Source organism: Lynx canadensis, chromosome D3 (assembly GCF_007474595.2).
Source record: "Lynx canadensis isolate LIC74 chromosome D3, mLynCan4.pri.v2, whole genome shotgun sequence".
NCBI classification, from domain to species: Eukaryota; Metazoa; Chordata; class Mammalia; order Carnivora; family Felidae; genus Lynx; species Lynx canadensis.
In genome coordinates, this window is record NC_044314.2 from 16716933 (window position 1) to 16730553 (window position 13621).

The 13621-nt window shown below is 41.0% G+C and overlaps 1 protein-coding gene across 2 annotated transcripts in view; it reads left to right on the plus strand.

The window, feature by feature from the left end:
• LMAN1 (lectin, mannose binding 1) overlaps nucleotides 1-13621 on the plus strand; it is a 34469-nt gene that overhangs the window by 13194 nt on the left and 7654 nt on the right. Inside the window, exons 9-11 of one of the 2 annotated variants that reach the window (XM_030336293.1) lie at nucleotides 1618-1811; nucleotides 1931-2001; nucleotides 12537-12690. In XM_030336293.1, coding sequence (XP_030192153.1) covers nucleotides 1618-1811; nucleotides 1931-2001; nucleotides 12537-12690 — 419 coding nt within the window. The remainder of the gene's footprint in view (nucleotides 1-1617; nucleotides 1812-1930; nucleotides 2002-12536; nucleotides 12691-13621) is intronic. The other variant, XM_030336294.1, reaches the window with a different exon arrangement.

Sequence of the window (13621 nt, forward strand, 5' to 3'; positions counted from 1 at the left end):
CAGGGCTTGTGGCGCATGCGTGCATCTCATCGTTGAGCTCTTGTCTGGCACGTCCAAATAGTTTCCGGAAGCAGTATACGAGCGCGTCTTCTGCCATCACGAGGCTTGGAGGTTGACGTTCCCACCAGTAAGAGTGTGGCTTAGGAGAGCGTGCAGTGGGGGATACCAGGCGACGTGGACGGACGGCGATCCACCGCGGGGCAGGGTCTGTGAGGACAGGGGTTCTGTTTGTGTGCTTACTGCTCTGCCCCCTAAACCTAAAAAAAAAGAGCCCCATTGCTGACCTGGTAGTTGAGACTCAGGAAATATTTATGGGATGAAATCACCTAAGGTGTATGTCTTTCATTTTTGAGTGGCACACAGTACCTTATTATAATAGAGGGATACCACTGGAAAAATGTCAGAAGGCTTGTGGAAGTAATGAGAAGTGATTCTCTGGCTCTCCTTCCCGTATACTGCTTGACAGAACTCTGGACTTTGACACTGGCGAATTTTAAAACAAGTAGTCTTGAGCCAGTGTAAGTAAGAACTCGAGTGTGCTAGCTGTCACAAACAAAACATGAGAAGTCCAAATAGAGGGGCTTTAGAGTATCTGCTAGCTTTTATTTGGATTGTTCCCACCAGCACAGATGATCAAAGCCGTATAATAAAGCTCACAGCTAGCTTTTGTACTCCAGATAGCATGTGATGCTCTAAATCCTCTAAATAATATGAATCAGACTTCATGCAGGTAAAAATGGAAGGTAAATTTAATTCTTTTCTTGGATTTGTTTTAAGTATTACATATGGTTTGTGACTGTGTCCTGAAGCTTATTGTAATAAGTGTTCAAATGAAGTAATCTTATTTTCAGCATAGGTATGAAAGGAAAATGTGCTGTTCTCAACTCCATTTTTTAATTAATTACATAAGGAATAATTTAAAAATAATTTTAATGCACAGATTTTAAGAGCGTAGTTTGACGAATTTTGACAAACGTATACCTGTGTAACTGTCACTCAGATCAGCACGTAGAATATTTTTCTCACCCCGAGAACTTCCCTCGTGCCTCTTTCAAGCCAGCGCCCTCTTCACAGAGGCGAAACCACTGTTCTGATACCCGTTAACGTAGATGAGTTTTACCCTTGCATATAGGTAGAATTATACAGTATATTTGAAAGAATTATTTTTAGGTGAAAATTCAGAACTAATTTATAGTGAGTATTCAACCAGCAGAGATGGCAAAAAACAAATAATAATTTTGTCTTGATTGAATTGATGATCTTGCATGTTTACTGTTGGGGAGGTCATACCACTGGAGTACAACATAGTGGTGACGTATATGTTTTTTTATTACTATTATTTATTTTAGAGAGAGAGATGGAAGCAGGGGGGGAGTGATCGAGGGAGAGAATCTCAAACAGCCTCCATGCTCAGTGCAGGGCCTGACATGTGGCTTGATCCCACGACCCTGGGATCGTGCAGTACCTGAGCCGAAATCATGAGTCGGACGCTCAACCGACTGAACCACTCAGGCACCCCTAATTTTATTATATATTGATACTTTAGTAACTTACGGTATTTCAAAAACTACATGTGTTGGTGAGTTTAATAATTTTAAGTTGCAATTTCCATTTCAGCAGATGAAATATTTGAGAGTGTAGGAGATCGTGAGCTGAGACAAATCTTTGAAGGACAGAATCGTATCCATCTTGAAATCAAGCAACTGAACCGACAATTAGATATGATTCTTGATGAACAGAGAAGATATGTCTCTTCCTTGACCGAGGAGCTCTCTAAAAGAGGAGCAGGAATCCCAGGGCAGCATGGACAGGTAAGCTTTCCAAATATACGTATGAGCCGTAGGTGGCCTCTGATGGAGAAGTAGAAAAGAAAGGTTGCTTGCTATGTAGTGTGTTTGTACAGAACTGGATTCTTTTGTTTTCCCTCCAGATCACTCAGCAAGAGATGGATACTGTTGTGAACACTCAGCATGAGATTCTGAGACAAGTAAATGAAATGAAGTAAGTCAACAAAAGTAATCGCCGAGTGTTAAGTGATAAATTTATCCAAAATTCATGACTTCTCTCTGTATATATGCAAGCACATTACTATTGTAAGAATTCTGCATGGGGATAAGAATCATGTTTTAGATTTTTTTTTAAAAATTTCTTTAACGTTTATTTACTATTGAGAGACAGAGAAACACAAAGCATGAGCAGGGGAGGGGCAGAGAGAGGGGGAGACACAGAATCTAAAGCAGGCTCCAGGCTCTGAGCTGTCAGCACAGAGCCTGACTCGGGGCTCGAACTCACGGACCGTGAGATCATGACCTGAGCCAAAGTCAGTTGCCTAACCAACTGAGCCACCCAGGTGCCCCTAGGTTGTTTTTTTGTTTTTGTTTTTTTTTTTTTTTGATTCATTTTGAAATAGGGGAATGTAAAGTACAAGAACTTTGATATTTAAAAGCTACCAACATCCCTAAATTTTCAAATTGTTCTAAGGCAGAAAAGAAAAAAATGCTTTAGTACTTTTGTGCTTTGTGCCAAAGTGAACACCAGAAAAATTGCTTTAGCATCTTACAAGAAAATATGTTTGTCACAGCTACTTGACAGCCAGGAATATTCATACATTTCTAAAATAACAAGAATATATGTAATGTATAGCAATTCTATGAAAAAATGCTAGAAGAGTAAACATGCATAGTATTGTAGGGCAACAATACAAACATACCTCATGCAGGAACTTTTTTTTTTTTTTTAATTTTTTTTTTTTTTTTTTAACGTTTATTTATTTTTGAGACAGAGAGAGACAGAGCATGAACGGGGGAGGGGCAGAGAGAGAGGGAGACACAGAATCGGAAACAGGCTCCAGGCTCTGAGCCATCAGCCCAGAGCCCCACACGGGGCTCGAACTCACGGACCGCGAGATCGTGACCTGAGCTGAAGTCGGACGCTTAACCGACTGCGCCACCCAGGTGCCCCATGCAGGAACTTTTTGATGGAATAAAAACCATATGGAAGGAAATATGCTGTATGTGACTACCTCTCTTTCACTCCATCTTGTACCCTGAGAGTTGTACCCAACAAAGAGTTGGAGCAGAGAGGAGGTACTGTGTCTGTGGAACTTTGATTAAGTTTCTAAAAAGTATTCACTTAGGCAGATAATTAACAGCTTTTGATGCCTAATGTAGAGAAACAGCCAAAATGTTACATTTCATAAGCTAACACTTCAGAGCACTGCCCCGACCAATACAACCCTTGACAAACAAGAATGTCGAGGTGAGTTCTTTAGCCCTGGAAAACTAAACAGTATTAGGTTAAACAGAGGTGATAATATCTACACCTAGAGATTAGAGGCAACCCAACTTATAACTGCAAACTGGTACTTCTTTCCCTTGTGCTATTTGGCATTTTAAAAAATCTTTAAGTTGCGAACTCATGATTAAAATATTTATGACTCTAAACGAATAGTTAAATTCTTTCAGAAATAGACTGGATCATGTGGCATTATTTTTAAAAGTCTTTAGTTTCATATAATTTTAGACTTTGAACATTGCAAAAATAGTATAATTTCCATATATCCCTCACCCACCTTCCCCTCATGTTGACACTTTACGTAACCATAGCACAGTCAGAACTAAGAAATTAACATCGGTACAGTACTGTTAACTAATGATCTTACTCAGATTTTGCCTGTTTTCCATGAATGCCTTTTTTTCTGTTCCAGGATCCTATCCAGCAACACACATTGCGTTTAGTTATTTCCCTTTAGACTTCGGCAGTCTGAGATAGTCCTTCCTTCCTTGTCTTTCATGCCCATGACAGTTTCTGCAGTGAGCGCTTTTTTGGTCCACTGCCTCTCAGTTTGGGTTTGTCTGGTGTTTACTCACGATTGGATGGAGGTTCTGCACTTTTGAGAAGAATGCAACATCGTATCATGTTCATGATGTCAGTATGTCTCGCTCCTGTTGACATTGGCTGTGATCACTTGATTATGGTGGTTTCTTCCTGCTTTCTCTACTTTAAAGTTACTGTTTTTCCCTTGGTGATTAATTATATTTCAGAAAGATACTTTGAGACTATGTAAGTTTGTAATGTCCTGTTTTAGTTTAAACTTTTGCTTGCTAATTGTAGCCTCCATTGATGTTGTGCCTGAGACAAGAACGAGATGTTTCCCAAATGCTATTTTTTCCTATTTTCATCATTCCTTCCCACGTATTTTTTGGAATTCTGTAAGGACCAGCTTTCTGTTCTTCCCCATTTATTTATTCAATCAATCATTTATTTCATATGGACCCATGGATATTCTGTGGATTGCGATCCAATACTATCATTATTTGTTGCTCACATTGTTCAACTCTGGTAATTAAGAACTCCTTCAGGTTGGCTTCTGTGTTCTTTCAACAAGTCCCATCTTTTTTTTAAAGCATTTCTTTACTTTTTGGTGTTACACTGTGTTTCAGGCACATCTTGTATTTTCTCTGTCCCAGCTCTAGAATCAACCACTTCTTCAGTGAGCCCTGGTTCCTTTTATTGGAGAAAAGTATTTAGAAACCCTAGATCTGGGCACTAGGTGTGCTCGTTACCACTGTGGTGCCACTGCTTCTAGATATCTCAGTAGACAGAGCTCTGGAATATATGAATGTGTAATAACCCACATGTATACGATTATCTTTATTTTTGTACCCATCACTCTACATTTGCATTAAAAAAAAAAAACAACCCGAGATTAACCACACACTTTGGATTCTGGTTGGACCAGACTGGACTGAACATTACAGCCCTGATTTTTTACCTCATCCTTCCTGATTTGAAAATTCTTTCTCTGAGAGGGAGAAACCTGGTTCTTACCTATGATTTTTTTTTACTAATTTTAGTGTGCACGTAACGTACCCATAAAGTGGTTTCAAATTGTCAACTTCTATCACTGTGAGAAACATATTTACTGATGGATTTATGTAAAGTTCCTTTTGCCTCTAGACTTACAGTTTGTAATGCAGACCCTGTTTTCCAGACAGTTACTTAGTTCATTACTCCTCTTCCCCATTCTCTTCAGTGTGGTTAGGATATGCATTTAGAATACAGTTAGATTTCTTTGGTAGTGTTTGTGTTCTTCCTACATCCTGGTTGATTTTCAGTGTGTGTATTTTGGGTATGTGAAGGGAATGTAAATACTATGTTCTGCAAGGTTCTAAGAGTTGAAATGTATGTGTTCACTGAAGTATAGCTCCCTCTTCACCACTAGCACCCATCCCCACTTCTCCCCTTCTTTCTAGCCTTTTCCCACCCACCCCCTGTTGGTCACCTGTCCCATTAACTTCTAGTTTGTTCATCCTGTGTTTCTTCTGCACATGTGTATTTCCTTAGATCCCCTTCTTTCGTATGTGAATGGTGGCATCTTCTAGATACCCTTTTGTGCTTTGCTTGTTTCCCTTAACAGTAGTACTAAAACATCTTAAGATTCAATTAGTGGTCATCCTAGCCATCCGACTGTATTCTCCATGAAGGACTTATTTAGGGTAGTTAGCAATCCTTGTAAATTCCCACTTGCCGATTGAGAACAAATGTCATGCCTACCATAAGTTAGTGTAAAATCTGAACTAGAGTTTCTAAATTTGTCCTCTAGAGTTTTTTCCTTCCGGATTAAGCTTCAGAGAAAAACTGTAAAGAGACAGGAAATACTTGCCTTTTATGGAAAGGGTGATTTGTGTCTTTATGGATTTTCATATCCTTAGAATCGTAGAATTTTTTGAGCAGAAGCATGAGGTACAGTCCCCTTCAATTTACAGAAAAAGGAAAAAAAGCTCTGAGTGATAGAAGGTCACAACAGTCAGAACTAGTTTCCTTATCTCCTTACTTTGAAGTGCTATTTTCTAGCATACTGGAAAGCCTTGCCAATTGTTATTTTCACTTTAGAAATTTTCAAACATACAGAGAAGTTGAGCATGAAAGCCTTCCCTCATATCCCCATGCCCCCAGGTTCAACAGTTATTACTAACTGGTTGGTGTCAGCCTGAGCTATTCATTATGAATTACCCTCATCAATTTCTCCAAATTTTAGTGACCATGATGGCTGGAGCCTAAATCCCTCATTTCCTTAGAGGTCGTTGAAAGGTGGCACTCTCTTCTCAGGTTCCCTGTCCGGTTAAAAAGAATTTCTCCCCTCACTTGTTTGTTATTCTAAAACAGTCCAAGAAAGGCAGAATAAATACTTGACTCTTTTTTCCTTACCATTTTTCAAAATCATGAGTTGGTGTCCTGGCACCGTGCAAGGTTAAATGATGAGGTAGTGAGGGGTGGTTTTCTTTCTTTTCAACCCATGGATTTTAACATATTTTGCCCTTATGATTCTTAGTCTTTACAAGTGATACTCAGAGAGGCTCGTCTTTGGTCACTAGCAGCCCGTTAGCTCCTGTGTCATTTTGAGATAACCCCAGAACTTAGTAGTGTTTGATAGCTTCTTTTCTTTAAGGTATAAGACTTTCCAGGTTTCAGGACACCCGGCTGGCTCTGTCAGTAGACCTTGAGACTCATGATCTCAGGATCATGGGTTCAAGCCCCTCATTGGGCATGGAGCCTACTTAAAAAAAAAAAAAAAAAAAAAAAGAAAGCCTTTTCCATGTTTCTTTTGTACATTTCCATCCCGCACGTGGCAAAAGGCATTTTTCTTTGGATCCCTTGTCTTCTTTTTAAGTTTGTTTATTTAGAGAAAGAGAGTGCTCACATGAGCAGGGGAGGGGCAGAGAGAGAGAGAGAGAGAGAGCGAGAGAGAGAATCCCAAGCAGGCTCCACCGGGCTTGAACTCACAAACTGTGAGGTCATGAACTGAGCTAAAATCAAGAGTCGGATGTTTAACTGATTGAACCACCCAGGAGCCCCTGGATCCCTTTTCTTTTAATAGGAAATGGAGTATATTGTATAGACAGTCTAGTGCTTATTGCTACTGGGTTGTCATTGCTTCTAGACCGTTTTATTTTATATGTTATGTTATGTTATGTTATGTTATGTTATGTTATCTATCTTTTTTAGTGGTAAACTAAAAAATGTGGGCTCACACTCACAGCTCAGATGTCAAGAGTCACATGCTTTACTGACTCAGCCAGCCAGGTGCCCCACTTCTAGGCCTTTTCAATGAACAGAGTTACAAATGCTTTTCAAGCTCTACCATTTGTGTGTTGGTTTGTGTCATCTGTTAATCAGTTATATTTTTTAAATGTTGAATTCAAAGTATAAATGCCCTTTCCGGTGAGTAGGGAGTGTTGAACATTTCACATTTACTTTTACCTAATTTATTGAGTGCCTTTTGCATTCTAGGTACTGTGCTAGGCATTTTTAATTTTTTTTTTTTTTTTTTTATTTTGAGAAAGAGCACGAGCTGGGGAGGGGCAGAGAGAGATGGAGAGAAAGAATCCCAAGCAGGGTCTCTGTACTGTCAACGCAGAGCCCTGTGTGGGGCTTGAACTTGCGAACTGTGAGATGGTGACCTGAGCCGAGGAGATCAAGAGTCAGATGTTTGGCAGACTGAGCCACCCACGCACCCCTTGCATAAATATTTTCACATATTCTTCTGGGACCTTGCTCTTGGTTACCCGTTTCTGTACCTTCAACCTGGCCCTGTAATGCAGTACTTAAGTGCTTAACAACCTTTATTCATTCCTGATCATCACATTATCTCACCCAGGATACTCATCCTGTCCTCGGGCCCTGTAACCCAGGCCCTCCTTCGCCCCCTCCACGTCCCTTTACACCAGGCCCATCCTTAGCTCTGGATCCCCTTCTTTCTACCACTGCTGACCCTTGTCCCATCAGTGATTCTCTGTGTCTTCTACCTTTAACTTTCCTTCAGTGCTGCGGCTTCCATTTGTAAAAGGGTTTGCTTTTCCGGTATTTAAAACTAATTTTAAACTAATTTAATTGACCTTTTTAACTGTTGCTTTTCTTTCTTCTTCCCTTTTATCTGAGTTCCTAAAAGAGTAGACCAAACTACCTGTCTTCACTTCCAAACCACAGTGATTTGCCATCGTACCCCTACTGATCACCTTCCGTCCCATCTTCACTGGGAAGGGCTTCCTGGGGCAGCCGGCGCTTTCCCACCCCTTTCACTGGGGACGTTTTAAGACGTCCCCGTGTAGCACTCACTCTCTGGCCCCTCTGCTTCAGTTCGGCCTTCTTCACTTGTGGCTCCTCCTTACATCCCTCAAAGGGTGTTTTTCTCTAGGGTTCTCCAGCCCTCTCTCTCTCTCTCACTTGACCTGTCCCCTCCTTCCACCAGTCCCACGTCCATGGAACCCTTCTCATCCTTCAACACTCCACTCTCAGGGCCCCGCTGAGACGAACGCCCCTTCTTCGTGGAGCTCTAGACGTGCCTCCGTCACGTTGCTCTCCTGCCAGACCACCAGTGTCCGCAGGGCGGGAACTCCACTTTTCTCTCCATTTCTGTCCCTAAAAATTGCCTGTCTCATAACACGTACCAAATCTATGTTGGCACGGTCAACAGGCGAATGAATGAATGATTGAATGGGAACACTTTAAGTGACTCAGTCTTTGTGTATTAAAGAGACATTTATGTGTAAGCAATTGCATGCTTCTGGGAAGCAATATTCTTAAATGCAGATTCGTGAGGAAGTTCTGTATTTTGGGATACTTTGTTCTTGCTAAGTATTTAGGCATATTAAAATATAATCCTTAATTTGAGTTTTAATGAAAGAGTTTAGACTCCCGTGAGTTTTCTCGAGCATGTGTGCCATTAGGAAATTTTAATCAACATGTGCCATTTATTCAGAAAGCACTTGAGATATTTTACAGCAAGTTTTAAAGTCTTGTTCATATAACTCAAATGTAATTTTTGGAGATTGACTGTACTTAACATTCGGCCTGATAGACTGTTCTTTCTAAGTAATTCTGACATTTGAGTTCCTCTTTTTTTGTTTTCTTCCGGCAGAGCTTTTACTTTTTCTTGTTTTTTATTTTTTTAATTTTTTTTGAACTTTTACTTACATGTGTAAGTATTTCTGTTTTTTTATTAAAAATTTTTTTTTCTGGGGCGCCTGGGTGGCGCAGTCGGTTAAGCGTCCGACTTCAGCCAGGTCACGATCTCGCGGTCCGTGAGTTCGAGCCCCGTGTCAGGCTCTGGGCTGATGGCTCGGAGCCTGGAGCCTGTTTCCGATTCTGTGTCTCCCTCTCTCTCTGCCCCTCCCCCGTTCATGCTCTGTCTCTCTCTGTCCCAAAAATAAAAATAAACGTTGAAAAAAAAATTAAAAAAAAAAAAAATTTTTTTTCTTTCTCCAAAGTTTTATTTAAATTCTAGTTAGTTGACATATAGTGTAACGTTGGTTTCAGGAGTAGAATTTAGTGATTCATGCCTTACGTGCAACACCCAGTGCTCATTACGAGTGCCCTCCTGGATACCCATCATGTATCCAGCCCATCCCTTCTAGTAACCCTCAGTTTGTTCGCTATAGTTCAGTTTCTTATGTTTTGCTTCCTTCTCTTTTTTTTCTCCCATCTATGTTTTGTTTCTTAATTCCACATATGAGTGAAATTATATGGTATTTGTCTTTCTCTGACTCCTTTCGCTTAGCATAATACTCTAGCTTCATCCACATCATTGCAGATGGCAAGATTTCATTCTTTTTTATAGCTAATATTCCAGTGTGTGTGTCTATGTTTGTATACACATACGTATACACGTACACCACATCATCTTTGTCCGTTCATCAGTCCATGGATATTTGGGCTGTTTCCGTAACTTGGCTATTGTTGGTAATGCTGCTGTAAACTCGGGGTACGTGTATCCCTTCAAATCGGTATGTTTTGCACTACAAATACCTAGTAGTGCAACTGCTGGGTCGTAGGGTAGTTCTGTTTTTAAGTTTCTGAGGAACCTCCGTACTCTTCTCCAGAGTGGCTGCACCAGTTTGCATTCCCACCAACACCAAAGAGTGTTCCCCTTTCTCTGCATCCTCACCAACATCCGTTGTTTCCCGTGTTGTTAATTTTAGCCCTTCTGGCAGGTGTGAGGTGATATCTCACTGTGGTTTTGATTTGCGTCTCCCTGAGGATGAGTGATGTTGAGCATCTTTTCATCTCGAAGTCTTCTTCGGAAAAATGTCTATTCGTGCCTTCTGCCCATTTTTTAACTGGAAAAGCTTTTAGTTTTTAAACTACATTTTACTCCAGGGAAATAAGTTAGATAACTTATTTATTCATTTATCCAAATTGAACTATAACTGTCAAAGGCATTGTCAGGAAATCAGAGACATGCCCCCTTTTCTGGGGGAGCATGTGCTCAATGAGGAAGAAAATCCATTTATAGTTACAGAGAAGAAAATGCGTGTGTGTGTGTGCTGCATTTGGCATTGAAGGTTCACGGGAAGGAGACTAGAGGAAGGCGGCCATTTGAACTAGGCTTTCCATTTTAGGATGTTGCTCTTGGAGGGAAGGGTCAGAACCAGGAAAAGCAACATGGACCAGAGGCTTCAAGTGAAAGATATCTTCAGGGACAACAGGAGTCTAGACATAAAATAGAGCATTAGGAAACAGAGTTAGAAAGATGAGCCACAAAGAGGTTATGGAGACCCGTAAGGATTTTTAAAGACTATGGCCATTTTCAAACATACACACAAGTAGAGAGATTAGCGTGGAGACCCCCTGCATATCCATCAGTTTGCCCATCCACTCGTATTTTATCTACCTCACCAAAAAATCCCTACACTTGGAGATATATCATAATACAAATGTTAATAACATAAACTGCTTGCATTTATAGAGCTTTCTAAGTAAAATGACGTTTTCAGGTAACTTGAAATTCATGAATCTTCCTTTCTTTCTTAGTAAATAGTTTTGTTACATTTCTGCCATTACTTAAAACAAACAAACAAAAACCTTTGTAGTCTCTTACTATCGTGTTCAAACTCGTAACCAAGGTCACACTCAGTGTTACAACTCTTTGTCTTACATCTAATAGTGGAAGCACGTCTTACAGGGAAATTGTATTTGAAGTCGTGCATAAAGTAAAATGTCCTATAAGGTCAAAATTACTCTCCAAAAAGACACCACATCAGAGACCGACACACCAGTGTGCCAAACAGCCAGCTTTCCCTTCGTATTTGAAACAGGTGCTTCTTTAGTTGGGTTCTAGTTGAAGTTCTAGGTTTGTATAAAGAGCTATATGAGGGAACTGCGTAGAAAAATAGGTAGAAATACGTTTGTCTGAGGGGTCCCTGAGACTACCCCCAGGTTCTGTGATTTCCTAGAAGTACGCACAGTTGTGATTTATTATAATGAAAGGATATAAAATAAACCCAGCAAAGATGGAAGGCGTATGCCTGGTGTGGAGTCCAGGAGAAACCAGGCACAAGCTGTCCTCCCCCGTTGTCCTCCCCAGTAGAGTTGCATGAACAGTGCTTATTCCTCCCAGCAGCGATGAGTGACACGCACAAAGCTTTGCCAACCAACGGAGCTCACCCAAGCCATAGTGTCCAGGGTTTAGGGGTCAGTCACATAGGCGTGGAGCACGCGTGTAACTGACTTTAACTGCTCAGTCTCCAGTCCCCCTAGAGGTCAAACTGATACCACATGGGCCGCATGCAAACAAAAACGTAAAATCACATTTTTAGCCTAAACCATCTGGCATGGCCCAAGGCTCCCGGTAGAGAAGGAGGCCCTTATTAGGCAAGATATTTTGGGGCGCCTGGGTGGCGCAGTCGGTTAAGCGTCCGACTTCAGCCAGGTCACGATCTCGCGCTCCGTGAGTTCGAGCCCCGCATCGGGCTCTGGGCTGATGGCTCAGAGCCTGGAGCCTGTTTCCGATTCTGTGTCTCCCTCTCTCTCTGCCCCTCCCCCGTTCATGCTCTGTCTCTCTCTGTCCCAAAAATAAATAAACGTTGAAAAAAAAAATTTAAAAAAAAAAAAAAAAAAGATATTTCAAGGGCCGGTCCTAAAAACCTTTGGAATATGCAGGGTTTGTGCAGTCCAGACCTGATGAGTTAATCCTTTATTGCACAACATTAAACACTTAGATCTGAGTCCATGAAGAGTATCACCCATTATTGGGGCGCCTGGGTGGCTCTGTCAGTTAAGCATGTGACTCTCTGGTTTCGGCTCAGGTCGTGATCTCATGGTTCACGGGATCGAGCCCCGCGTCGGGCTCTGCGCTGACAGTGCAGACAGAGCTTGCTTGGGACTCTCTCCCTCCCTCTCTCTCTCTGCCCCTCCCCCTGCTCACGCATTCTCTCTCAAAATAACATTAAAAAAAAAGTATCAGCTGTTACATTATTCAGTATCCATTTACGATACTGGTTTTAACACAAATTATTTAGCGGTGTTCCCTATGTGGCTATTTTTAGGTGATCTGTGTAGTAAAAGAAAGATGCAATGTTAAGTTGTAGTTTTGTAAATTATTTTCCAATCTTGAAGACAATTCAGTGTTTCTAAATATTGATTTTTTTAATAATCTACCATATTGGGCTTAGAAATACATCCAACCACTTGAAATATGTGACTGAAAAAATTATTTTTCTAGCACTTCTCTTGTTTAAGGGGATTTTCTGTTTCAGGAATTCCATGAGTGACACCGTCAGACTGGTCAGTGGCCTCCAGCATCCGGGATCTGCAGGGGGAGTTTATGAGTCGACCCAGCACTTCAATGACATCAAAGAACACCTCCACATAGTGAAGAGGGACATAGATCACTTGCTGCAGCGAAATACGGTAAGCTCTCTTCCTTCTGCTTTTATAGTTGTCAGCCGTCCTTGGTTAGAAAGGGAAAAAACGCATATTCTCTTTTCTTTTCTTTTCTTTTCTTTTCTTTTCTTTTCTTTTCTTTTCTTTTCTTCTCTTTCTTCTCTTTTTATTGTCTTTTTTTAAAAAAAAGTTTATTTTTGAGAGAGAGCACAAGCAGGGGAGGGGCAGAGAGAGAGGGAGACACAGAATCTGAAACAGACTCCATGCTCTGAGCCCGACGTGGGGCTTGAACCCACAAACTGCAAGATCATGACCTGAGCTGAAGTCGGACGCTTTACCGACTGAGCCACCCAGGAGCCCCAGGGAGAACACGTATTCTGCTGAAAATATTTGAACTTTTTACTGAGTACTAATGTTCATTTTTAATATTTAAGGTGAAATTATTCCATACGATCCAAATGTCTGTATGTTCCATGCTCCCACACCCTACTGAATAGAATTTTTTAAAAAACTTGTTATTCCTATCATTGGAGCTGTCGCAGTTTCTGACTTATTTTCCTAGATTCTTTCCGTAAATTTTCCTTTAAAAAAAGGTCTTATTTTCAGCAGTGGTGTCAGGTAAACAGCTTAGAAAAAGTAGTATCTCTTGACCCTTCACTGAGACACAGCAAGACTCACGGCTGCTGAGTAGCCCGTGTCTCCGCCTGGGCTGTGGGAAGCACAGGTCTGACGCTGGCTGACTGTGGCCTTTCTTGAGGCGAGACTCTTCTTTTTTCCAACAGCTTTTCCTGTCTTACTTCGTGCACTTTTTAAAAGTTCTTCTGGTTTTTTTTCGGGGGGTGGGAGGGGTATTTTACTTTCTTAGGCCTGTTTTTTAAGTATAAGCCCCAGGTACGTTTTGAGAGATTGGCCATAACGATGAAAATAGGTAACAGTTTTCCAAGTTGGATGTGCATAA